The sequence below is a fragment of the Oncorhynchus kisutch genome, linkage group LG28 (assembly GCF_002021735.2).
Source record: "Oncorhynchus kisutch isolate 150728-3 linkage group LG28, Okis_V2, whole genome shotgun sequence".
Lineage (NCBI taxonomy): Eukaryota > Metazoa > Chordata > Actinopteri > Salmoniformes > Salmonidae > Oncorhynchus > Oncorhynchus kisutch.
Genome location: NC_034201.2, coordinates 18,491,424 through 18,515,863, shown reverse-complemented (window position 1 = coordinate 18,515,863; position 24,440 = coordinate 18,491,424). Strand labels below are relative to the sequence as shown.

At 45.4% G+C, this 24,440-nt stretch overlaps 3 protein-coding genes and 1 long non-coding RNA gene across 8 annotated transcripts in view; 2 read left to right on the top strand and 2 right to left on the bottom strand.

The window, feature by feature from the left end:
• The window catches only part of LOC109873152 (E3 ubiquitin-protein ligase Siah2-like), a 49,166-nt gene extending 35,868 nt beyond the window's left edge, over window positions 1-13,298 (top strand). The window contains exon 2 of one of the 2 annotated variants that reach the window (XM_020464719.2): window positions 8,538-13,298. In XM_020464719.2, the coding sequence (XP_020320308.1) occupies window positions 8,538-9,089 (552 nt within the window). In that variant the 3' untranslated portion in view covers window positions 9,090-13,298. The remainder of the gene's footprint in view (window positions 1-8,537) is intronic. The other variant, XM_020464718.2, reaches the window with a different exon arrangement.
• LOC109872667 (RNA-binding motif protein, X-linked 2) lies at window positions 11,709-17,030 on the bottom strand. Of its 4 annotated transcripts, none has more exons than XM_031808013.1 (7): window positions 16,902-16,973; window positions 16,197-16,312; window positions 15,930-15,981; window positions 15,599-15,728; window positions 15,265-15,451; window positions 14,676-14,848; window positions 11,709-13,937 (listed from the first exon to the last, which is right to left on the bottom strand). In XM_031808013.1, exons 1-6 carry the CDS (start codon window positions 16,904-16,906, stop codon window positions 14,685-14,687), a joined length of 654 nt encoding a protein of 217 aa, XP_031663873.1. In that variant the 5' UTR covers window positions 16,907-16,973; the 3' UTR covers window positions 11,709-13,937; window positions 14,676-14,684. The 4 variants fall into 4 exon arrangements, with proteins under 4 accessions (XP_031663873.1, XP_031663872.1, XP_031663875.1 ...); XM_031808014.1 differs by having other exon boundaries at window positions 13,727-13,837; XM_031808012.1 differs by lacking the exon at window positions 14,676-14,848 and having other exon boundaries at window positions 16,902-17,030.
• Window positions 17,031-17,080: 50 nt separating this feature from the next.
• On the bottom strand, window positions 17,081-20,624 carry gpr119 (G protein-coupled receptor 119). The gene is made up of 2 exons (XM_031808576.1): window positions 18,868-20,624; window positions 17,081-18,697 (listed from the first exon to the last, which is right to left on the bottom strand). Exons 1-2 carry the CDS (start codon window positions 19,598-19,600, stop codon window positions 18,048-18,050), a joined length of 1,383 nt encoding a protein of 460 aa, XP_031664436.1. The 5' UTR covers window positions 19,601-20,624; the 3' UTR covers window positions 17,081-18,047.
• A 1,150-nt stretch (window positions 20,625-21,774) lies between these two features.
• Window positions 21,775-23,827, top strand: LOC116358121 (uncharacterized). Its single transcript, XR_004205982.1, has 2 exons — window positions 21,775-22,388; window positions 23,107-23,827. It is a non-coding gene; the product is annotated as an uncharacterized LOC116358121 (long non-coding RNA).
• The last annotated feature ends 613 nt before the right edge of the window (window positions 23,828-24,440 follow it).

The following is a 24,440-nucleotide window of genomic DNA, read 5'->3' as shown; positions in this document are numbered from 1 at the left end:
AAGAAGGATTTTTAAGCCTTGAGACAATTGAGACATGTATTGTGTATGTGTTCCATTCAGAGGGTGAATGGGCAAGACAAAATATCAAAGTGCCTTTGAACGGGGTATGGTGTAGTAGGTGCCAGGCACAGTTGTTTGTGGCCAGAACTGCAATGCTGCTGGGTTGTTCGCGCTCATCAGTTTCCCGTGTGTATCAAGAATGTTCCACCACCCAAAGGACATCCAGCCAACTTGCATTGTAGTTAACATGGGCCATCATCCCTGTGGAACACTTCAACACCTTGAGTCCATGCCCTGATGAATTGAGGTTGTTCTGAGCCATTTACTTTGTTCTTATTTGTTGTTGCATTGTCGAGAAGGAACCTACAGGTAAGCATTTCATTGGACGGTGTAAACCATGTGTATCCTGTACATACGACTAATACAACTTAAACATGAATCAGGGGAAGCGGTACTGATTAAGCAAGCAGTGTGTTGTCCTTTACATGAACTTCCTGAACTTATCCCTATAGGCTGTAGGTAAGTGGACTAACACAGCTTTGTGACATTCTGGTTCGAACCCAGTCAGTCACGAGCAAGATGAAATGGGGAGTGAAAAGGCTGTTCTCAGAAGAGGTATGGCAGGGCTATTCAACTATATTCTTATGGAGGCCAAATGGTTCTCCTCTCATGGCATCAAGAGAATGTTGCTATATCTCTCATTTTGAGAAATGCTATTGCAGCCAGGGAAAGAGTGTGCGAGAGGGAAAAACAAGTGCATGAGAACAAGAGGGAATGGATCGTTACTGGTGTTCTAGCCGAGACATTTGATGCCTCTAACTCAATTACTAGACTCTCACTGCTGGCCAATCTCATCCCAAACTTTTAGCCAGATTGCTATTGATCCTAGTGTGGGCAGAGGAATGGAGAGGTGTAGAGGCTGGGTTTGGGGGGGGGGGGGGGAATGATTGAGAGGATGCAGAGGGCCCTCTGTGACCCATTCCCTGGCCGAGAGGGTAACGTAATACCCGTGGCCTGGCAGCTGGATGGTTTTTCGGGACACATGAGCCTCTGGGTACTCTGTTCAGCCTGAGGTCACTGCCTGTTACTGGAACTAGAGGAAGGGAAGAGGAGAGGACCACATCTGCTCTTTTTCTCACTCACTTTTTATTCCTCACCCGCTTCTCGCTTTTCCTCAGCTGTTCATTACGGTTTTTATTTTTGCCCTTCCTGTTTTACTCCCTGTCTCCAACTGCATCCTCTTACTGTCTCTCACCTCTCTGTTTTACTCCCTGTCTCCCACTGCATCCTCTTACTGTCTCTCACCTCTCTGTTTTACTCCCTGTCTCCCACTGCAGCCTCTTACTGTCTCTCACCTCTCTGTTTTACTCCCTGTCTCCCACTGCATCCTCTTACTGTCTCTCACCTCTCTGTTTTACTCCCTGTCTCCCACTGCATCCTCTTACTGTCTCTCACCTCTCTGTTTTACTCCCTGTCTCCTACTGCATCCTCTTACTGTCTCTCACCTCTCTGTTTTACTCCCTGTCTCCTACTGCATCCTCTTACTGTCTCTCACCTCTCTGTTTTACTCCCTGTCTCCCACTGCATCCTCTTACTGTCTCTCACCTCTCTGTTTTACTCCCTGTCTCCTACTGCATCCTCTTACTGTCTCTCACCTCTCTGTTTTACTCCCTGTCTCCCACTGCATCCTCTTACTGTCTCTCACCTCTGTTTTTCTCTCCACCCCTCTCTCTTTTTCCTCCTCACACTTCTCTCTCTGCCACATCTCTCCTTTTTTTGCTTACTCAATCCATCTTTTCTCATCTCCCTTTTGCCCATTATTTTCCCCTCCCTCTCCTGGTACATTCGAGAGAGAGATGGAGAGAGAGAGACTATCAGGGTTTGTGTCCTGAGTGTGGAGTCGGTTAAGTCCCCTCAGCACTAACTTTACCATCACTCCTCCTCAGGGCTCTGTCTCAGGGGATCCACACAAACACATCGTCTTCATTGCAGTATCCATATAACCGTTCCACACCCCTCATTTTCTCCATTCTGCTATGGCAACATCAATATGAAAGAAGTAGCCTAGTTGTGTTTTAATTTGTAAAGCACAATGACTAAAATGGCACTGAAGCACACTACTCCAAGGCTGTTATCCCAGACTCTGTCTAATTGACTGACCTGTAAAGTCTCATCAGGTTAGAGACCCATTAAAAGAGGTAGCCTGTAGTCTCAGGACCAGGTGGTCTTTCAGCCAAATTTTATAACCAATGTTGGTTACAAAATGATTGCATCTGAGCTTCTAGAGTGTGCGGCTCTCCTTTTTAATTTTTTAAGAGCAGCCATTTAGCAGGCTGAGTCTGCAGTCTCATGGCCTTTTCTGCTGCAACACAACAAAAGGCCTGATGGAACAAATCCTGGAGGGAGGGCAAGACGGTCTCTCTACCTCAGAAGGAGAGCTTCCAAAGTGCCTCAGCCAGTCGATACCAAACCAGCCAGGGGGCCCTTTTTGGCTTAGAGTATAATAGTCAGTTAGCCAGTGTGAGTGTAGCCTCTCTCTTCAGGCACAGCAGTCAGGAAATTGTCCTGGCAAACGGTGTCTGAGAAGCTGTTAAATCATTTACTGTAGTGAACTACTTTTAACTGAGAGAACAGGCCTGAATGTTCCACACTGCCAGTGAGGTAGTTTGTGTACTTTGCATTGGTCCTCTCTCTGGAGGAGGTAGTGGTGGGAGAGAAGCTGTGCCTCTCAGCTGAAAGGAGGTGGTTGGTTGTTTGGCAGGGTTTGACTGCTTCTGCAGGAGGTTGTCAGAAAATAGATTATCTTGGTGGAGTTCATGCAAGGCCCTCAAAGTTAATGGTCACACATCTGGGTAATTTATTTGATCATTTACCCAAATGTGAGATGGTTACATGTGTTACTTTCCTTTACTTGTCTAGTTAAATAAAAACCACTGACCAGCTTGTTTTTGTCAGTAAAATATCATGCCAAAAGCTGTAAAAAAAAACACCATCAGTAACGAAGCTGACAGAATTTCAGAGCAGGGTGATACGGTTTAGAGCATATGTGTTGATTGGAGGTGAAACAACACAACTCCTCCCCAGAAGCTCCCCTCACTGGCCAAGCTCATTGCAGATGATGTGCAACTTAAATGTGGAAGTTGTTCAATAATTCAGCGGCTGGGCTGGTCTCTGTGCCTCTCCACAGGCCTGGCCTGTCTCCTTCTGGCAGGAACCCAGCCCCATCTCTCTAGACCTAGCCTCAGCCGTATCACCCCAGCCCCATCTCTCTAGACCTAGCCTCAGCCGTATCACCCCAGCCCCATCTCTCTAGACCTAGCCTCAGCCGTATCACCCCAGCCCCATCTCTCTAGACCTAGCCTCAGCCGTATCACCCCAGCCCCATCTCTCTAGACCTAGCCTCAGCCGTATCACCCCAGCTCCATCTCTCTAGACCTAGCCTCAGCCGTATCACCCCAGCCCCATCTCTCTAGACCTAGCCTCAGCCGTATCACCCCAGCTCCATCTCTCTAGACCTAGCCTCAGCCGTATCACCCCAGCCCCATCTCTCTAGACCTAGCCTCAGCCGTATCACCCCAGCCCCATCTCTCTAGACCTAGCCTCAGCCGTATCACCCCAGCTCCATCTCTCTAGACCTAGCCTCAGCCGTATCACCCCAGCCCCATCTCTCTCGTGACCTAGCCTCAGCCGTATCACCCCAGCCCCATCTCTCTAGACCTAGCCTCAGCCGTATCACCCCAGCCCCATCTCTCGTGACCTAGCCTCAGCCGTATCACCCCAGCCCCATCTCTCTAGACCTAGCCTCAGCCGTATCACCCCAGCACCATCTCTCTAGACCTAGCCTCAGCCGTATCACCCCAGCCCCATCTCTCTAGACCTAGCCTCAGCCGTATCACCCCAGCCCCATCTCTCTAGACCTAGCCTCAGCCGTATCACCCCAGCCCCATCTCTCTAGACCTAGCCTCAGCCGTATCACCCCAGCTCCATCTCTCTAGACCTAGCCTCAGCCGTATCACCCCAGCCCCATCTCTCTAGACCTAGCCTCAGCCGTATCACCCCAGCCCCATCTCTCTAGACCTAGCCTCAGCCGTATCACCCCAGCCCCATCTCTCTAGACCTAGCCTCAGCCGTATCACCCCAGCCCCATCTCTCTAGACCTAGCCTCAGCCCCATCTCTCTAGACCTAGCCTCAGCCGTATCACCCCAGCCCCATCTCTCTAGACCTAGCCTCAGCCGTATCACCCCAGCCCCATCTCTCTCGTGACCTAGCCTCAGCCGTATCACCCCAGCCCCATCTCTCTAGACCTAGCCTCACCCCAGCCCCATGCAGCCCCATCCCAAGCCAGCCAGTACCAGAAAGATAATGCTTTACTTAAGATTTTAACAGGCCTGCAGAGCCCAGGCCCAGGCTAGATTAAACATTTTAATTAAAATAAGAGCGAATGAGCGAGGGGAGGAAGAAAAGAGCATTTACCGCCACGGGGCAAGTTTGCAAGCTTTTGTGAGTGTCAGAGGATTAGCCAACAACCCAGTTGGTTTTTCACTCCCTGGTTTAGAGAGCTAAATAGATTGTTTTGTAAATGTGTGTATACTCTGCATGTCTGCGTCATTGACATAGTGTAGAGAAGTGTGGTTGACATGCGCTGTGCTGGTGTTATTACTCCCTTGAGTCTCTGTAGCAGTGATTGAAACCCATGAGGCTCTGTAGCAGTGATTGAAACCCCTGAGGCTCTGTAGCAGTGATTGAAACCCCTGAGGCTCTGTAGCAGTGATTGAAACCCCTGAGGCTCTGTAGCAGTGATTGAAACCCCTGAGGCTCTGTAGCAGTGATTGAAACCCCTGAGGCTCTGTAGCAGTGATTGAAACCCCTGAGGCTCTGTAGCAGTGATTGAAACCCCTGAGGCTCTGTAGCAGTGATTGAAACCCCTGAGGCTCTGTAGCAGTGATTGAAACCCCTGAGGCTCTGTAGCAGTGATTGAAACCCCTGAGGCTCTGTAGCAGTGATTGAAACCCCTGAGGCTCTGTAGCAGTGATTGAAACCCCTGAGGCTCTGTAGCAGTGATTGAAACCCCTGAGGCTGTGTAGCAGTGATTGAAACCCCTGAGGCTCTGTAGCAGTGATTGAAACCCCTGAGGCTCTGTAGCAGTGATTGAAACCCCTGAGGCTCTGTAGCAGTAATTGAAACCCCTGAGGCTCTGTAGCACACCATAGAGAGAGGCTGGGCTATCCATTTGTACACAGACACACACACACACACAGGGAGGGGGGGGGGATAGATAGAGGTGGGACACAGTGTACAATCACTGTTATTGTGTTGGCGGGCGAAGATTTGAACAATGGGTTTGATCCAAATGGAACGGTGACATGCTGCATTCCGTGAGGTGTGATCTGAGTGGTTTAGTGTATGTTGTTCATTTTTGGTGGCGCTGAGGAGATTTGTGTAAATGTTGATGGACAAGGGATTTCAATTCAATTAGCCTAAATTACATTAATTGGTGACATGGGGCACACTACCAGAGGTCCTTATTTACCCCCCCCCCCCTACACACACACACACACACACACACACACACACACACACACGGAGTAGAGGAGGGGGGTGAGCTTTATCACCAAAGACCTGCCGACTGGATTACGGCACAAAATCCTGCCAATCAGTCATTAATAACGGTGGATAAGAGGATCAGCTTCCCTGAGGGACTCTGCCAAGGAAACTGACTGACCTCTACACATCTGACCTCACAGACAAATATTTGGGCTGATAGATGGAGAGACAAGGGATACAGAGGAATTTGCGTGACTGGATGCATTTGAAAACCCAATTGAAGTGACATTAAACTTACATTTTTTGTTGTTGTTATTAATTGGGACTCTGATTACACAGGGGAATCAGTATTTGATTCTAACCCACATTTTTTAGCAGTTGTGTGTCTCTCTCCCCTGAGGGTTCTCTGACCCAGCTGCTCTTTTCATAGTGCATGGTTAAAGTCGGTCATGCCGTTATTCAGCCAATCGGGCCAGTGGGTCCTAACATAGCCATTGATTTGTGGGAAGCCTACAACCTGCCACACAGATTAATATTTCATATTATAAATATTGAAACTTACCCCCTGGGGCAGTTTTACTGGAGCAGAAACACAAGCACCTCTCACCATGTCACCCCACCTCCTCCTCGCTTCCCATCTTTCCACCCTCCCATCCTTTCAACCCCAGGGCTTCAGATGAAAGTGAGCTAGAGGACACAGCACATAAGCCCTGTTGGAATGCTTAGAAAAATGTGTCCTTTGTTCTTACCTTGCTTTGAGTAATGACTGATCTAACGGAACTGAGTGGGTGATGGATCGATTGCCACATTTGCTTAAATTTCTTCCATGCTGCTTCAATGAGGTCAGATCAGTGATCAACATGAGGATCTCTGGAAAGTAGAACGTGAAGGAAGGAAGGTGTGTTCAAATAGATGTCTTATTTGATGGACAATTCAAATTGTCCATCATAGACCGTATGGTCCTATCTGTTTCTGGCTAGGTCCCATATTGACCATAGAAGGTTGTGTTGTTATCCCAGGTTGTCTCCTGTTCCGGAAGGGGTCTGGGTGTGACTTCAGGTTGTGACTTCAGCTCTAGTTCCTCAGAACCCCTCTCCCTGCAGCCTTATCCAGGCCAATCAGCCAAATCCTTGCTGATGACACCACGGTTGTAGGCCTTAAAACCAATAATGACAAGTCAGCCTATAGGGAGGAGGTAAGTGAACTGGCATTGTGGTGTCAGGACAACAACCTCTCCCTCAACATCAGCAAAACAAAGGAGTTTAATGTTGACTTCAGGAAGCAGAGGAGGGAATACTCCGATCCACATCAACGGGACTGCAGTAGAGCGAGTCAGCATTTTTAAGTTCCTCGGCATCCACATCACAGATGACTTGAGATGGACCAACAATACCACCACTCTTGTCAAGGGGGCACAACAGCGCCTCTACTTCATAAGGCGCCTGAAGAAATTCGGCATGCCACACCGGGTTCTCTCCAAATACTACCACTGCACCATCAAGAGCATCCTGGCGAGTTGCAGTACATCACTGGAGCTGTGTTCCCACCCATCCAGGGCATCTACTTGAAACGGTGCCTGATGAAGTCCTGCAGCATCATGAAGGACCCCCACACACTCCAGCCACAAGCTGTTTTTTAAAATGTATTTGTTAAAAATGTACCCTTAATTTAAACAGGCAAGTCCGTTAACAAATTCTTATTTTGCAATGACGACCTATCCCTAACCACATTGGGCCAATTGTGCGCCGCCCTATGGGACTCCCGATCACGGATCACGGCCGGTTGTGCTCCAGCCTGGGATCAAACCAGGGTCTGTAGTGACACCTCTAGAACTGAGATGCAGTGCCTTAGACTGCTGCGCCACACTTTCTCTCTCTCTCACACACCACAACTGCTGCTACCAGACATTTTATTCCCCCTTCCCTGAAATGTGTAAATATTGGTCTATAAATTCTGTCATCCTGTATTCTACTGATGCTGAAATGTTTAATCTATTCTATTGAGCCATTTACTTTATGTTCGTATTCTTCTCTTTTCTTATTTCTTATTGTTGTTGCATTGTCCAGTAGGAGCCTACAGGTAAGCATTTCATTGGACAGAGTATGCTATACCACATGTATCCTGTACATACAACAAATACAACTTGAAATCCCCCCCCTTCATGCACTTTTCATTAGATAATCCACTTATTGCTCCAACCCTTCAATACCGCCCCAGCACTCCCAGCACGGACCAGCTACTTACATATCCTCCCATATTGTAGTCTGTCGTCTCCTGCTACACTCGATCTTTACTGGTATGTCTCCGTCTTACAGGCAAGATTGTCTGTTGATGGTTCAATATGTACATCTTTTTCAAAAAGGCCTTGCTAACAACGTCATGTATCTCAATCTCCCCTTCGACAAGCAGTTTAATGGCCTGGTATTGCTTTGTTTTCATACAAAATAACCATCCAATCTTCTAAGATTATTCATCCCTAACATCTCCATGGATGTGTTGGGAAGCTGTTGTAATGCCAGAGGGTTTATATCTAGTAAGGTGCTTATCTAGTACTCTTATCTACTTCTCTTCATACCCTTCATGTGCCCTGCCACTCTCACCCCCTCCCTCCTCTATTTCTTTGTTCCCTCTCTCTTGCACTCTTTCCCTGCCTCACTCTCTCTATCCTCCCACACATTCTTCAATCTCTCAATTGGTCCCTCTTTCTTTACTTCCTCCTTTGCCTTCTCTGTTTTTCCTACCACCTGTGTCTGCAATATCTTTCTTTCCTTCATTCCCTCTCTCTTTCCCATCTCTCCTTTTATAACCACCTCCTCTCTCTCCTTACCCATTCTGTCTCTTCCCCCGCATTGTTCCTCCTCTCCCATTCTGCCTCCCATCTCTTGGGTCATTCAACACCACTCCACTTCGAGTAGGTTCTCAATGTACATAGGAAAACTAAATTGTAAGCAATTCTCTCTTTCTCTTTATCTCGCCCTCCCTCTATCTCCAGTATGCGTCAGCCGGATGCCTGCTGTCCCTCCACCACAGTGAGAAGCCTGATCACGAGGAGGTGTGTGAGTTCCGTCCCTACACCTGCCCGTGCCCCGGGGCCTCCTGCAAGTGGCAGGGCTCCCTGGAGGCCGTCATGCCCCACCTGATGCACGCCCACAAGTCCATCACCACCCTGCAGGGAGAGGACATCGTCTTCCTGGCCACAGACATCAACCTGCCGGGGGCTGTGGACTGGGTCATGATGCAGTCCTGCTTCGGCCACCACTTCATGCTGGTCCTGGAGAAGCAAGAGAAGTACGAGGGCCACCAGCAGTTCTTTGCTGTGGTGCTGCTCATCGGAACGAGGAAGCAGGCCGAGAACTTCGCCTACCGCCTGGAGCTCAACGGGAACCGGCGGCGCCTCACCTGGGAGGCCACGCCCCGCTCCATCCACGACGGCGTGGCAGCCGCCATCATGAACAGCGACTGTCTGGTGTTTGACACGTCCATCGCTCACCTGTTCGCCGACAACGGCAACCTGGGGATCAACGTTACCATCTCCATGTGCTGAGCGGCTCTGATGTGGAAACACAGACCCACAGGCGTCTCTCGTTCTCAGACTTACACATGCGGTGGGCAGAAACCGGTGCACAGTGACTGACTGCTGTGCTGTACCTGCCTCCTGTGTGATGCAGTAGACTGTGTGTGAGAGGATAGGTGGGATATGGAGAGGATGTGTGTGTTTTGCTGCTTGAGGCTCGTTGGCTCCCCATAATGCTTTAATGGAGACTGGGCTGTAGAGTAGTTTCAGGGTGTTTGCCTGTCCTCTCATAGTGCTTGAATGGAGACTGGGCTGTAGAGTAGTTTCAGGGTGTTTGCCTGTCCTCTCATTGTGTGTGCTGGAGACAGTGTACAGTAACCTACATGCGGTGGGCTTTTGATGACTGATGCTCTACCCGCCCCCAGGACCCCTCCTCAACCGCTCCCACCCCACTCACCCCTACCACTCACCCTACCTCCTCTTCAGCCAACCAGTGCCAGGCAAGAAGGACACTGCCAGTGTAAGAAAGGGCGGTCAGTCAATTGGCTGCCACACAGCGGTATTCAGAGAACCTCCACTTCATCCGTGAATAGCCCCTGCAGATGCCGCTTCCTAATCCTCACAGCGAATTAAGTTTCAGTAAGTTGGTCAGTGGACCAATCAGGCCTCAGACGCATATGGGCAGAGTCGGGACCTGAGAGTGACCAATGTGCTGCCTCGGTCTGGGTTAGTGTGAGCTAAGCCGGGGTTGTTCCTGCCCTCCTAAAGGACTGCACTGACTACTAACCAACTCCTTACTTTTCAGAACCGCAAAACTCAACCGTTTTCATAATTAGGCTGTCAATTATAACCCCAACCCTGGTGTGTATAATACATATTGGTGATAGGTCCTGATCTGATTGGAAGTAAAAGACTGCATGTATGTCCGCCATGTAGAATAAAGACACTGATCGGGTGTTTTGGTTTTAGGCTCTCGTCATAATGCATCATAAAGGTTGCATAATGTAAGCATGGTATCAAACCGGTCATAAGCACTTTTTGGTGAAACCCCAGGGCCTAGTTATTCACATGGATTCTGTGTTACAATACAAACAACAAAGGCACATTACTTCTCCAAAGTCACACGCTCTGTTGCATAAAACTCTGATAGATTTGAAGGTTAGTCCCTTTCTTTGGTAAGGTCAGTTGTCATACAATTTCATGAATGAAAAACAGGTGTCATGTCATATTTAAGATGGCATTATGTTTGTTTTGACACAGAAATCATATTTGTAGTGTGCGAGCCAGTACCACTACCACTACAGGAGACGGTACCACTACTGTTATGATTGTGTGTTTTTGTTTCTCTGCAGCCACTCCTCACCAACAGAGATGAGCAGCATGGTGGAAGCTTCGTTTTCTTATTTGTTCCTCTGTATGTCTCGTGAAACCGTTTGTTCTGCAGAACCTGGTTTATCTTCGTTTCTTCTACTCTCTGATTGACATACTGTAATATGGGGGTCGTTTTGACTCTTCCCCTCTGGTCAGTCAACCCACCACAGCCTTACTTTTGTACGTAACCTAACTAGCACTCCCAAGTTGGGAAGGCGTCTGTGAGGATGACGAAGTTAGACTCACTCAGACCCACCCTCAGTGTCTTCAACGGACTCTCAGTTTTTGTTGACTTTGGGGCAAAGTCCCATGGCATTGTGGGTAGAAATGGGAATTTCATAGTACTCCAGCCATGTACCTCGCCTTCACCCGGCGTCATAGTAACCAAGCAACCAAAAACCCACCTTTTCATAAAGTACCTCTGATGACATTGATCACAGACATGTCTGTAACCCAACAGAGTCCCCTCCTGCTCCCAGAGACACTGCATAATACCCCAAATCACCCTCTGCTGATCACCTCTGCCCCGTCTTATAAGTATTTGTAATGTGTAAATGTTGGATGCCCATATATTTTCTAAAAGCTGATAGGAGGAGATTCTGTGTTCAGTTGTGTTGATCTGAGATGTGTTTGTGTCCACGGTTACTCAAACTGTTGTACATAGGTTTTGAGGTTATTTTCAGAGCTGTTGTAACTACCTGCTATCCTATTTTATTCTAGTGGTCAGTGTCCCTGCCTTACCCACTGAGTGGACAGACATTTCTGCCAACACACTCTCCTTTGGGCAGCACAGCTCTGCAATTGCTATGGCTGATTTGTAATATCGACAAAAAATGCTGTGACGCTCACCTTTTTGTAACATGGGCTTGAAGCCTTTAATGCTGCATCAGTTATCATGAGCCAGAGAGAACTGTGTGGATTTCATTCATTGTTTATGGGGCAATGTGAGGTCAAATCAATGAAAACTAAGAGTCAGTGTCCACAAAATTTGATTTCATGGTGCATTTGTTTCCATTGAAAACATCTTTAGGTCCAGATTTCTGCAGTTATGTTTTGGGGCAGCAGGTAGCCTAGTGGTTAGAGCGTTGGGCGCTCGAATCCCCGAGCTGACGACGTAAAAAAAAAAAAATCTGTCGTTCTGCCCATGACAAAGACAGTTAACACACTGTTCCCCGGTAGGCCGTCATTGTAAATAAGAATTTGTTCTTAACTGACTTGCCTAGTTAAATTAAATAAAAATTCTGGGCCCCTGTCCATCCACGAAAATAAAAATGGTCCCGTGGCTGAATGTAGTTGATGATTCCTGACCTTGGCTGTCATTATGTAGGCTATAAAAAACATGTCTAACTATAACTCTTCATCTGCTTAAGTGTTGTCCACTTGCACAATGTTTTGTTCCGTATGATGTGTCAGAACATTGAACAGAAACACATTCCCATCCAGCTGTAAATCACCTAGAATCATTCTACAAACCAGAAAAGTACACACGTTCTTTATGTACCTCGGGAAATACAACCCATGTCTTGTACATCCATAGTACACATGACATCATAGACATCTTTTGTACAGCCAGACCCAATACTTATTTTCTCCCAAGTTTAGCCGAATCCTATCCTGGGATGTTTCTATAACAGCTGTATGGGTGCAATTTCTTCACTTAATTTCAATTGGGTCCCTAACAAGTATTTTCTTTGGGACACACAAACACACGTTTTCCTCTCCTGTCCATCCCAGCCTGGCCTCTGTTAATCTGGGGCCCGGGTGAAGGCAGCGGTTGACCTCTGACCAGTCTGACAAGTGAAGCTCAGACCCAGAAGTCATTGAAAAAACGTTGAATAAATCACATCACCTAGGTAACTAACATAGTATAGCATTGACGATCTATCCATGCAGCCAGACAACGGGGCGACCAAACTCCCAGTTATTAGAGTGTGGCTTGTCTGCCTGGCCCCCCACTGGAAGAGGAGAAGGGTTACCTTCTAAGGACAAAATGGTGGCTCGTCCTCTAATATCTCTATACCCCAGTTGGGTTTTTTCATTGGAGCCCCGGTGTGATGAGATTAATAGAACTGATGACATTTACGGTGTTTCACATGCCAACTATCGACAGGTTCCTTCACACACTTAACCTCTTGGTGGAATTAAAACATTTCCTTAATGGCAGGATGTGCTTTACCTCTTTTTCCCTTTTATGTTTTGACAAAATGTTAATTTATTCTTGATATATATATATCTATATCTATGCTTTGTTCTGTCTTAGATGATTAACTATTGTGTTTTAAACATCATTCAGCGATACAGATGAATTGCAGTTAAAATCCTGTTGAGCAGGTATGAGCTAATGATCATGTAAATACGATCTTTCTTTGGTCTGAATTATTCCTTTTTTCCCCCAAAGTATCTTGTTTGCCTTTGGTTCTTCACTGAATTACAAATTGTGTAATGTTTTGGACAGTCTCTCTTCACCCAAAATCACCTATTTTTGGAGCCAAGAGGAAGCTCCTATCTTGCGTTACCCATATTACTATGTGTCTCTGTATCACTTGAAATCCAATTTAAAAAATAAAATGTTATTTATAAGGCTTGTTAGAAACAAAATCTTTGTTTAAAAAAAAAAAAAAAAACTTCATTTTGTTTACAAGAGTAAATCATTGTCTGATTAAGCATTGTACAGCCGTTTGAGGGTAAAATTTCATTTGAAATCCAGTTCCGATTGAACTTTGCTGCTGTTGTGGAAACAGGCCATGTTCTCATGACTCAAGTCGTCATCCACTGTTTGGCTCAGTCTCCACATAACAGAGAATATGGAATCAACAGGCTTGATATGGCTTATGACAAATACTAACAATAAAACAACCAATCATATTAGTTCCATGGTCCCAGTTCCTGCTGACTTTCTATAGTGAAGGAAAGAATAAGATTTCACTCAGTCCAGTTGTCTTGACTACAATCAAGGCACTAATGTTACTTTCTCCTTTGGTCTCTCTCCCGACTGTGTTCTTTGTGCTTACTTGACCTGTCTCTTTCTCTCTCTCTGTTCCTGTCTTTCTCCCTGTCCCAGTCCCTCGCTCTGTTCCTCTCATTGTCCCTCTCTCTTTCTCCCTCCCTAGTTCTGTCTCTCTCTCTATCCCCGTCTTGGTTCTCTCTCTCCTTCCTGCCTGTCCTCTTGCTCTCCAACTGCAGTCCTCCATCTCTCCTCTTCTCATCCTCCCTGGGCCTCTCTCTCCCTCTCCCCATGGTGATTTCGGAACCCTCTGTCCAACTGCCTGTGTGTGTTCTGTGGCTCTGCCCCAGGCCCTGGTCTCTCTTCCCTGGCCCCCAGCCACTCCTCTGGCGCCCCCCGCTGGCTGTACTTGTCATAGCCCAGGTCCTCCTCCTCTTGCTTCACCCTCACTGCCAGGGCAGGCCTAGGGGGAGACACAGAGTGAGTCTGGGCTAGCCTCTCCCTCTGCTTCCTATCCTCCTTCAGAGCCTTCTCCTTTTTCTTCTTCTTCTTCTCTTTCTTGTCTGGGTTGGAGATTAAAGAAAAGATGGAGGGTCAGGTAAGAGGATATGAACATGACACACACTGACAGCCAAGTTAGCCTCCACTACTCGGGTGTCCTCGTGTCCTTGCCTTGAAATTATACTGAACAAAACTATAAACGCAACATGTAAGTGTTGGTTTCATGAGATGAAATAAGATACCAGACATTTTCCATATACACAAAGCATCTCTCTCTCCTGTTAGTGAGCATTTCTCCTTTGCCAAGATAATCCATCCACCTGACAGGTGTTGCATATCAAGAAGCTGATTAAACAGCATGATCATTAAAAAGGTGCATCTTGTGCTGGGGACAATAAAAGGCCACTAAAATGTGCAGTTTTGTCTCAACACAATGCTACAGATGTTTCAAGTTGAGTCAGCATGCAATTGGCATGCTGACTGCAGGAATGTCCAGCTGAGCTGTTGCCAGAGAACTAAATGTTCACTTCCCTACCATAAGCCACCTCCAATGTCATTTTAGAGAATTTGGCAGTGCTTCCAACCAGCCTCACAACCACAGACCACGTGTAACCACGCCAGCCCAGGACCTCCACATCCAGCCTGAGACGAGCTACCCAGACAGCTGGTGAAACTGTGGGTTACTCCACAAACGGTCAAACAGTCTCAAGGAAGATCATCTGCGTGCTTGTCATCCTCACCAGGGTCTTGATCTGACTGCAGTTCTGTGTCGTAACCCACTTCAGTGGGCAAATGCTCACCTTCGATGGTCACTGGCACGCTGGAGGAGTGTGCTCTTCACGGATGAATTCCGGTTTCAACTGTGCTGGGCAGATGGCAGACCACCTGTATGGCGTTGTGTGGGTAAGCGGTTTGCTGATGTCAACATTGTGCCCCATGGTGGAGATGGGGTTATGGTATGGGCAGGCATAAGCTGAGGACAATGAACACAATTGGATTTTATCGATGGCAAACTTATGCAGAGATACCATGACGAGATCCTGAGGCTCACTGTCGTGTCATTCATCCGCCACTAGATACTGACTGGTTTTCTGATCCTGCCCCTACCTTTCTTAAAAAGGTATCTGTGATACCAATAGATGCATAGCTGTATTCCCAGTTATGTGAAATCTGTAGATTAGGGCCTACTGAATTTATTTCAATCGACTGATTTCCTTATATGAACTATAACTCAGTAAAATCTTTGAAATTGTTGCATGTTGCGTTCATATTTTTGTTCAGTGTTCATTCTACTTTGACAAAAGTTCTTGCATTTCAAATCCCCAGTCTAATGAGGCTGACACAAGCAGCAGACCTGGACCATCTGGACCTCCATTAGTCTCGTCTCACCTTTCTTGGGCTTCTTCGCGGGTACGGCGTACTGCTCCTCTTCTTCGGACTCGGAGGATGAAGGGTCAGGTAGTTTGGGGGCACAGCCCTCCTCCCTCAGGCGCTTGGTGATATCATCCATGTCCTCATTGTCTTTGGGAGGGCGGTAGTTCAGCACATGGTCCACTCGGATGGTCCGCCCCTTTATCTAGATACCGACAGAGAGCGAGAGAGACACAGACCACAACACAATGAGTCGTTTACGTCTTTTGCATCGTCTAACCTTCATTTATGCACGTCTACTGGTTTAGTCTTGTTCTCTCCTTCTCAGCTGTGAGTGATTGCCATTCTTTACCTTGATCCCATTTAAGTTATCCACAGCCAGGATGGTGCTCCTCTGGTCCTCGTAGCAGATGAAGCAGAAGCCTTTGGATTTACCCATCTTCTTATCACGCACTAGGTTGATGTTGGCCATCTCTCCATACCTGCAGACAGACATGAAGCAGGAACACACCTAATCTAATGCAAAGAACACTTCATTTATTCAGAATGGGGAAGGTTAAGAGGGAATAGGGGAAGATAAGCATGGAAAGACAGGTAATTGTATGGACAAAAACAGACAGACAATGAAGAACGGGGAGAGAAAGGAGAGTGATTGGAGGAAGGGGTGTATGTATGGGACTCACTGAGAGAAGACACAGACGATGTCACCTTCCGTCAGCTCATATGGAAACCCACCTGCAGGTTAAAACAGAAGCACTGAAGTTAGAAACAGGCTTATAACTGCTGGTGAGATGGACTAGAGAGCAAGCCACTGACTGAATAAAATTTAAAAAACACTACTTTGATGCCACCAACTGGTCAGCTGACAGTACACCTTAAACATCGCTGTAATAGCAGGGTTCGGATCAATCCTATTCAATCGCAGGGGTGTCTTTGACACAGCCTCTTACCGATGAAAATCCAGGCGCTATCCTTATACTCAGAGTGCCATGACACATTTTCCTTCACCCCCAATGAGGCCTCTCTCTCATTCAGCTCATTGATCAGTTTCACCTTGGTCAGGGGACTGCAGGACACAGAGAGATGGAGAAGGACGAAATGATAGAGTTTAACTTGCAATATAATGCAGAATATTCTCTCTGCTGATCCTGTCTTAGCTTTTTTCTTAACCCCCCATGGGGTCGTCTCATGAGGAACTACAGACCATAATATATTTAAGTAATAAGGCACGAGGGGGTGTGGTATATGGCCAATATACCACAGCTATGAGCTGTTCTTGCGGAGTATACCACAACCCCAAGAGGAGCCTTACTGCGATTATAAACGGGTTACCAACGTATTTAGAGCAGTACAAATAAATGTTTTGCCATACCCGTGGTATAAGGTCTGATACACCACGGCTGTCAGCCAATCAGCATCCAGGGCTCGAACCACCCAGTTATATATAGTAGTGTGTATTCATTTAACGTCAACATTAGTAACATTATAACCTAGCTAGCAAGCTAACGTTAGCCATGTTGACTGATATTGCAGTACACGTTAGCTGGCTAGCTAGACCTCTTCACATGACCACCCCATTACACCTCAGTGGGTAACTAGATGATCATTACAGCCGATACAAAATGTAAAACACATAATCGGTCACTTATACTCACTTCATTATGAAGTTATCATGAACGCAAACACGATGCTAACTTTAAAATGGACCCCCCCCCCCCCCCCCCCCCCCCCCCCCCCCCCCCCCCCCTGACCAAGATCAGTTTCCGGCGCGTCATACTACGTACAGGGGTTTGTGGGAGGTGTAGTTCAAAGGCATGCTCCCTTGTTCTCAGTATTGAACAACTTTTATTATAAAAATCGTACAAACAAGTCCCACAGAACAACTGCATTTCAATATTCAATTCCAATGGTATTTTGTGATTAAGCAAATGCTCTCTTCAATGCCACTGCATTGGCCTAAACCCTGACTTTTATTATCTCTTTTCTATATGAAATCTACTTTTATAGCACCATCATTCCTCATATCACAAAGTGTAATTTTATTGGCTAGTTGTAAAATGTGGACTTATTTATCCTAAAAATAAGTGTTTATATGACAAGGAAGTGCTCATGAATGAATAATCAATCATCCAAGCATTCTATCATTTATTTTGAATAGCAACCACTCAAACAATAATATTCTACCTACCTCATATCAAGGTTTTATCATATATTTCCACTATGGTAATTTATGAGAAAATTATAAAGCAAGTCTACATTGACATTATGAGTTAATCCTTTGTAGGAAGTATTGGCAATAAAACACATTTCCCATGTACCTCCCTAGTGGAGGTAGTAATACACACTACTTTCCCAAGAAATTAAATACTTAGTCAATTTTTTTTTATATATAATCCCTGACTGATCAGGGAACAACCATTTGTACACACAAAAGCTGTTCCCCTTCAAAACACCTACACACCTCTCAGACACACACAGACAGTGAGGTTGATGAGAATGCAGAGAGGGACAAAGTGCATACTTGGCAGAGATAATATCAATTAGGTTAGTGGAGGAAACAGAGCAAAAAAAGCAAATAAGCCCATCTGTTCCATGGTTCAGGTTCCATGATGTCTCCACATCCATTATCTCACTCTGTTATTTTTTCCCCATTTGATTGATTTTGTCAGTTAGTTGCTGTCGCTAGACGTGACGTGAACTGTTTCTGCCAGAAATGGACAAAGCTCTATGCTGCCACATTAAGCATTTTCCAAATTGGTTCGATCAACCTCAATGAGATGTTCTCAAAATGTCTAAGTCATTCACAAGGGGGTTGAGGCAGAAAACGGTACAGTGTGGCCCTCTTCACTGGTGACCGTGGGAAAGGTGGGGTCCAGGCTCATGGCATCGTCCACAGATATAACAGTATGAGTGGGTATACGCAGCTCTGTCTGACATCTCTCACTAGCCTCTAACACGGCTGTGTTCCTGACCCTGTCCTTAACACAGCAGAAGAGGGCCCCGATCTGCAGCCGCACCTCCCTCTGCCAGCAGGCGTACACCAGAGGGTTGATGAGGGAGTTAGACAGCCCCAGCAGCCACAGGTCATTCTCCAGCACCTTGTACAACTCACAGGCCTCACACAGCACCTGCACTGCACACACCACAAAAAATGGGCACCAGCAGAGGGTGAAACAGCCCACCAGCAAAGCCACGGTCCTCAGGGCCTTGACGTGGCCCCAGTAGCGGCTGCGCTGGGGCAGCCTGGAGCCGGCCTGACGGGCCTGGCGGATCTGCCTCTGATGGCCGCAAGCTATCTTCAGAATGTCCAGGTAGAAGTAGGTGAAGACAGAGAGGACGGGGAAGAAGACGGCACAGAACACCACAATGATGCCCTTGGGACGGATGACAGAGAAGAAGGTGCAAAGGCTGCTGCTTTCAAAGTCTCCTTGCTGGAGCTGCCATGCCATGCCTGTGGAGCAGAGGGGAATAATAAACCTTCTATATTTATAGTATTTTGAATATTCAAATTAAAATAATGATGTTCGTTATCAAGTTGATCAACAATCAGTGTTGGGGTCAATTCAATTCCAATTTAGTCAATTCAGGAAGCACATTGAAATTCACAAATTGAGTCTCAGCTTAACCCCCTGAATTGAAATGTAACCCTGTTGTTAGGGACATGTGTCCCCTCTGAAATAAGATAATTGAGGTTAGTTGTTCCACCTGGTAGGAAGCCAACGGTGAGGGATACCATCCAGAGCGCTACCAGGGCCCCAGTCACGGTCCACCTCCCAGTGAGCTGGGAGTAGCGCAGTGGCAGCTTGATGGCCACGTAGCGGTCCAGAGAGATCAGGAACATGGACAAGATGGACGCAGTTGAGGGGGAGATGATGAAGGCCATGCGGAGTAAACACTTGGTCTTCTGTGTGGAGTGCATCAGGAGTAGCGGTTGAGTAATTGGAATAGTTCCATTGTTCACAGTATTGTAATTTTGAAACACGTCTGTGACAATGCCAGTGATAGCCAGGCCCACCAGGATATCTGCCAGGGCCAGGTTGAGCACGAAGAACCAGCTCTGACTGCCCTTCCTGCGCATCAGCTGAAAGAGAGCAGCCACCACCAGTAGGTTGGTGGAGATGATGAGGAGAGAGGCCACACTCAGGACCCATCCCATCATTTCTGGTGTCATGAAAGTGTATACAACAGGGGTTAGTATGAGTCTCACACCTGGCATCATGGCAGTGAGGTTGGCACCCGACTCTCCCATCCAGCCTGTCTTATTGTAAGCTGCCATTGAGTCCTTTACAAGATCTAAGTCGTTTATATCTGAGAGATTCCCCCCCCAAAACAAATAAATTATATCAACCAACATCCACTCCTTCTGTGGTATATTGGTATCCAAATACCAATTTTTTTCCTCTTTGAACTGTACTTAATGTCTTTCTCTGTCAAACTCCTTGTATAACAGAAAGAAATTCCACAACGATAACCTGAGCTATTAAGTAAAAAGCTCTTTAGGAAAAAATGAAGAATGTTCAATGGGTACTCATCCACTCCCGATGTGCCTTTGCTCCTCAGAGGGCAAAGTATCTCCCCTCCTCTCTCGTCTGTAGCTGTGGTTCCTCTGCATCCGACCCTTGTCCAGCTTGCTCTCTGGTTATCATCCCAGTCCCCTCAGAGAGTCCCTGGTGCAGACATCCGGGATGACTGGGCCATTTTCCACAAGGGTTCACCACGACCACTGAATCTGGGTTAATGACAGTAGTCTGCAGTACAAACATCAACACTACACTAAGATAGATCTGCTTTTGATACCATTTGTATCTTTATCATAAAGTCATTAGTGATTTTATTTTTGCCCATCCATTGATGTCAATAAGTAGGGCAGTAAGGAAAGAGAGGAAGAGTTTTCTGTGGCATGTCTCTTGGGAAGACCCATCTGCTTTGGGAAGACCCATCTGGCAGTTGTCTGTAGACTAATATGTGGGTCCTTTAGAAAACACACAGAATTAAAAAGAAAATCTAAATCAAGGCACAAAAGAAAAAATAACCATCCACTCCCACTTACAGTACTATAATCAATAAAGACTATCTGCTGTCTTGGCTCCTCTAGTGTCTAAAATGAGTTTCAGCAAAAAGGAGGTGTAGAAGGAATTTTCATCTTGAGAAGCCTCTTCATCTTGACACACAACCCTTAACATTCACAGTGCTGTACAGAATATGCTGTGACTAACCACTGTATCTGTGTCTCATCAGTGTTTTATGTATTTATACAGCTCTAAACAAACTGAGAGGCAAAATACACAATAGGGAGAAAGAAAGAGAGAGAAAGTGTATATTTGCCTGACAGGATGACGTGAATCTCCCTACATGTACAGTATACTATATGTTATCAGTCAACTACTTCTGTTTTACGTATGGGAAGCATTGCTTTGTGAGACAAATCTACCCTGCATAAATTACTACCCAACTTCCTCATAAGTGTATGCATTTACACTCTCTTCTCTCTCTCTCTCTGTAACTATTTCTGAACTTCCTGCTGCCTGTTTTAACCCTCAGCAACCCAACCAGGTCAGTCCAAACAATATCACCAGGGTCTCATCAAATACAGATTTTGACATTATCGATCATAGTCTGCTGCTGGAAAAACATATGATTTGTCGCTCGCACTTGTTAAGAAGGCAGTGTATCACTGTATTATGGACAAACTTCTCCCCATTTTAGCTACTACTGCATCAATATGTTTTGACCATGACAGTTTTACCTTTATTTAACTAGGCAAGTCAGTTAAGAACAAATTCTTACTTTCAATGACAGCCTAGGAACAGTGGGTTAACTGCCTTGTTCAGGAGCAGAATGACAGATTTGTACTTTGTCAGCTCGGGGATTTGAACTTGCAACCTTTACGGTTACTAGTTCACCGCTCTAACCACTAGGCTACGCTGCCGCCCCAATCTAGGGTTACTCCAAAAAAAGACTAAAGAAAATTGCAATTGGCTCAGAACAGGGCAGCATGGCTGGCCCTTGGATGTACACAGAGAGCTAATATTACTTCATATGGATGTCAATCTGTCCTGGCTCAAAGTGGAGGAGAGATTGACTTCATCACTACTTGTATTTATGAGAGGTATTGACATGTTGAATGCACCGAGCTGTCTGTCTAAACTACTGGCACACAGCTGGGACATCCATACATACCCCACAAGACATGCCACAAGAGGTCTCTTCACAGTGCCCAAGTCCAGAACAGACTACGAGAGGCACACAGTACTACATAGAGCCATGACTACATGGAACTCTATTCCACATCAAGTAACTGATGCAGCAGTACAATATGATTTAAAAAGCAGATTAAAAAAAACACCTTATGGAACAGAGGGGACTGTGAAGCAACACAAACATAGGCACAGACACATACACCCACACACGATAATATACGCACTATACACACACACGATAATATACGCACTATGCACACACACGATAATATACGCACTATGCACACACATACACATGGATTTAGTACTGTCGATATGTGGTAGTGGTGGAGTATGGACCTGAGGGCTCACAGTGTGTTGTGAAATCTATGAATGTATTGTAATGTTTTTAAAATTGTACAAACTGCCTTAATCTCACTGGACCCCAGGAAGAGTAGCTGCTTCCTCGGCAGCAGCTAAGGGGGATTCATAATAAATACAAAAATACAAATACACAGTGATCTTTTCATGTAGAGTAAAGATCCCCTTTTGATCACAAAGGGGGAAAAAACACAATAATCTCTGGCTCCCACAGACATACAATGTGGGAATGTTATTCATCCCTACTAGACCTTTCAGTGCCATTCAAAACTTCTGTTGGTCAGCAGTAATTGTGCCCACTGCCCCTGTACCAGTAGTCATTCTCACCCTATTTACGCTTAGCACTGCCCACTCCTCACCTACGGGTTGCCTTGGCCAGAAGCATCTTGAAGGTGTTATTATTCTTTGAATAGACTATCTCCTGTCTTGGGCTTGACCTCTGAAGCTGACCTGAGATTCCTCTGTACTGAAGATGACTTTAAAGAGACGACTGCTGTCCATTTTGTTGTGTTGTGTCTACTGTGTCGCTTCGCTCTTCTGCTTGAACCCCAACCGCAACAACTGTGGCTCCATCAGCGCTCGGTGAGTCTGTGTCAATATGTGTGTGTGTATTTCAGTGTATATGTGTGTTTGCCTATATGTTTGTATTTGTGTGAGGGGCAGAAATGTCTTAGTCATGATGGTGTGTAATTGTGTTAATGTCTTATCTGTTTATCTGAGGGTAATTTGCAAAAATCTGAGGTAGTGGCATGTCTTCTGTTCTGTATGTGTTGCCGTACCTTTACTTGCTTGATAGAGAATGAAATACATACAGTATAACATTATGGGATGTAAAAAGAAGATGGAATATGTGGCTACTGAGTTACTGTTTTCCATGTCTTAAAAGACTCACGGTTAGGGTCATATTAGGCGGCAGGTGGCCTAGTGGTTAGAGCGTTAGGCCAGTAACTGGAAGGTTCCTGGTTTGAATACCTAAGTTTAAAAAATGGTTGATGTGACTTTGAGCAAGGTACTTTACCCAATTTGCTCCAGGGGTGCCATACTGCTATGGCTGACCCTGTAAAACAACACATTTCACTGATCTGGTGTATGTGACAATACAACATCTATTTTGTATTGTATTTTTAAATTTGGGTTATTAGGGTACTTATTTATAAAATAATTAATAGATTTATAATGAAGTAGTCTTTGCTCAATATTTACTACTGCATGTTAAACAGAATCTTGGCTTGAACAATTTGCTGTGTTTGGCACCACTCACTGCCCATGTCTTTTGTGTTCTTTTGACAAACCATTTTAGGAATCTCATGACAGTTGCCCAGCAGCTGTACCAACGAGTCATGAGGCTAATGCGCACCACTCTCTGATCCTATGGAGCCGGAGTTGAGTCCCTCAACACTAATCATCACCAGGACTGAGACACTCTCCTGCCTTACCCTGTCCATACAATGGAGATGACCTGCAGAGCACCTGCCATCGACAGAGCAAGAGGACGAAAAGCTCTCATTGCAGTTCACCGTAATAAAGCAGGAGATAGTTTAAAAAAATGTCAATGTTTTATTGATGCAAATAGATTTTGTTGAGATCCTAGTGGGCCTTCACTGCATAAGCGTTGTGTTAGTGCCCCGATTTCCCTGCATTATAATGTAAGTGCTGGAAAAGCCGTTTGCAGGATAATTCAAAGATGTCATTCATTTCATGCCCTCTTGTGGAAAACTGATCAGTTATTTCTGCATGATAAAAAATTGTATGCTTTCAGTGAGCTTCAATGCTATCCCTGGACATGGAAAATATTCCCTGCTGGAATTGATGTGATTGAGTTTAGTTAAATCTACTACATGAATGCATATAGTGCAGTATGTCTTCATAGAATAATACGAAAAAATGTTCCTTGTGCAAATTATGGGAAGGCTGTTTAATAAATTTGTACCACTTGATTAGCTAAATGTTATAACAGTTGAGTCTCTTGTAATTAATGCTGTATCAAAACTGATATAATAAACTTTACATTTGTTTTTCAATTGACAGTTTATTTTTTATACGCCTATATGTTGAAAATATGTATTTTCTAGATGTTGACATCACGCGCATTTCAGATACTGAATGAAATGTTAGAAGACGTCTTTTCCTGACGTCGAAAATATGTCTTGTACTGATGTCGAAAATATGTCTTGTACTGATGTCGAAAATATGTCTTATACGGACGTAGGTATTTAGGTATAAAATAGGTATTTTCTTTATACCTTTCCGTATTTAAACTGCTATACATTCTCAATGAAGTAAGCATTATATCCCAATAATAATTTTTCATGCCTCTTAAAACTTCTTGGTGCACCCATCCCGTTAGTGTGATCATTTTCGTCAACATCCCCTGAATTGCAGAGCGCCAAATTCAAAGTAAATTACTAAAAATCATTTATTTTCATGAAATCACAAGTGCAATATAGCAAAACACAGCTTAGCTTGTTTTTAATCCACCTGGCATGTCATATTTAAAAAAAGCTTTTAGGTGAAAGCAAACCAAGCGTTTATGTAAGGACATCTCTCTCAGCAGACAAAACATTACAAACAGCTAGCAGCAAAGTAGATTAGTCACGAAAGTCAGAAAAGCAATAAAATGAATCGCTTACCTTT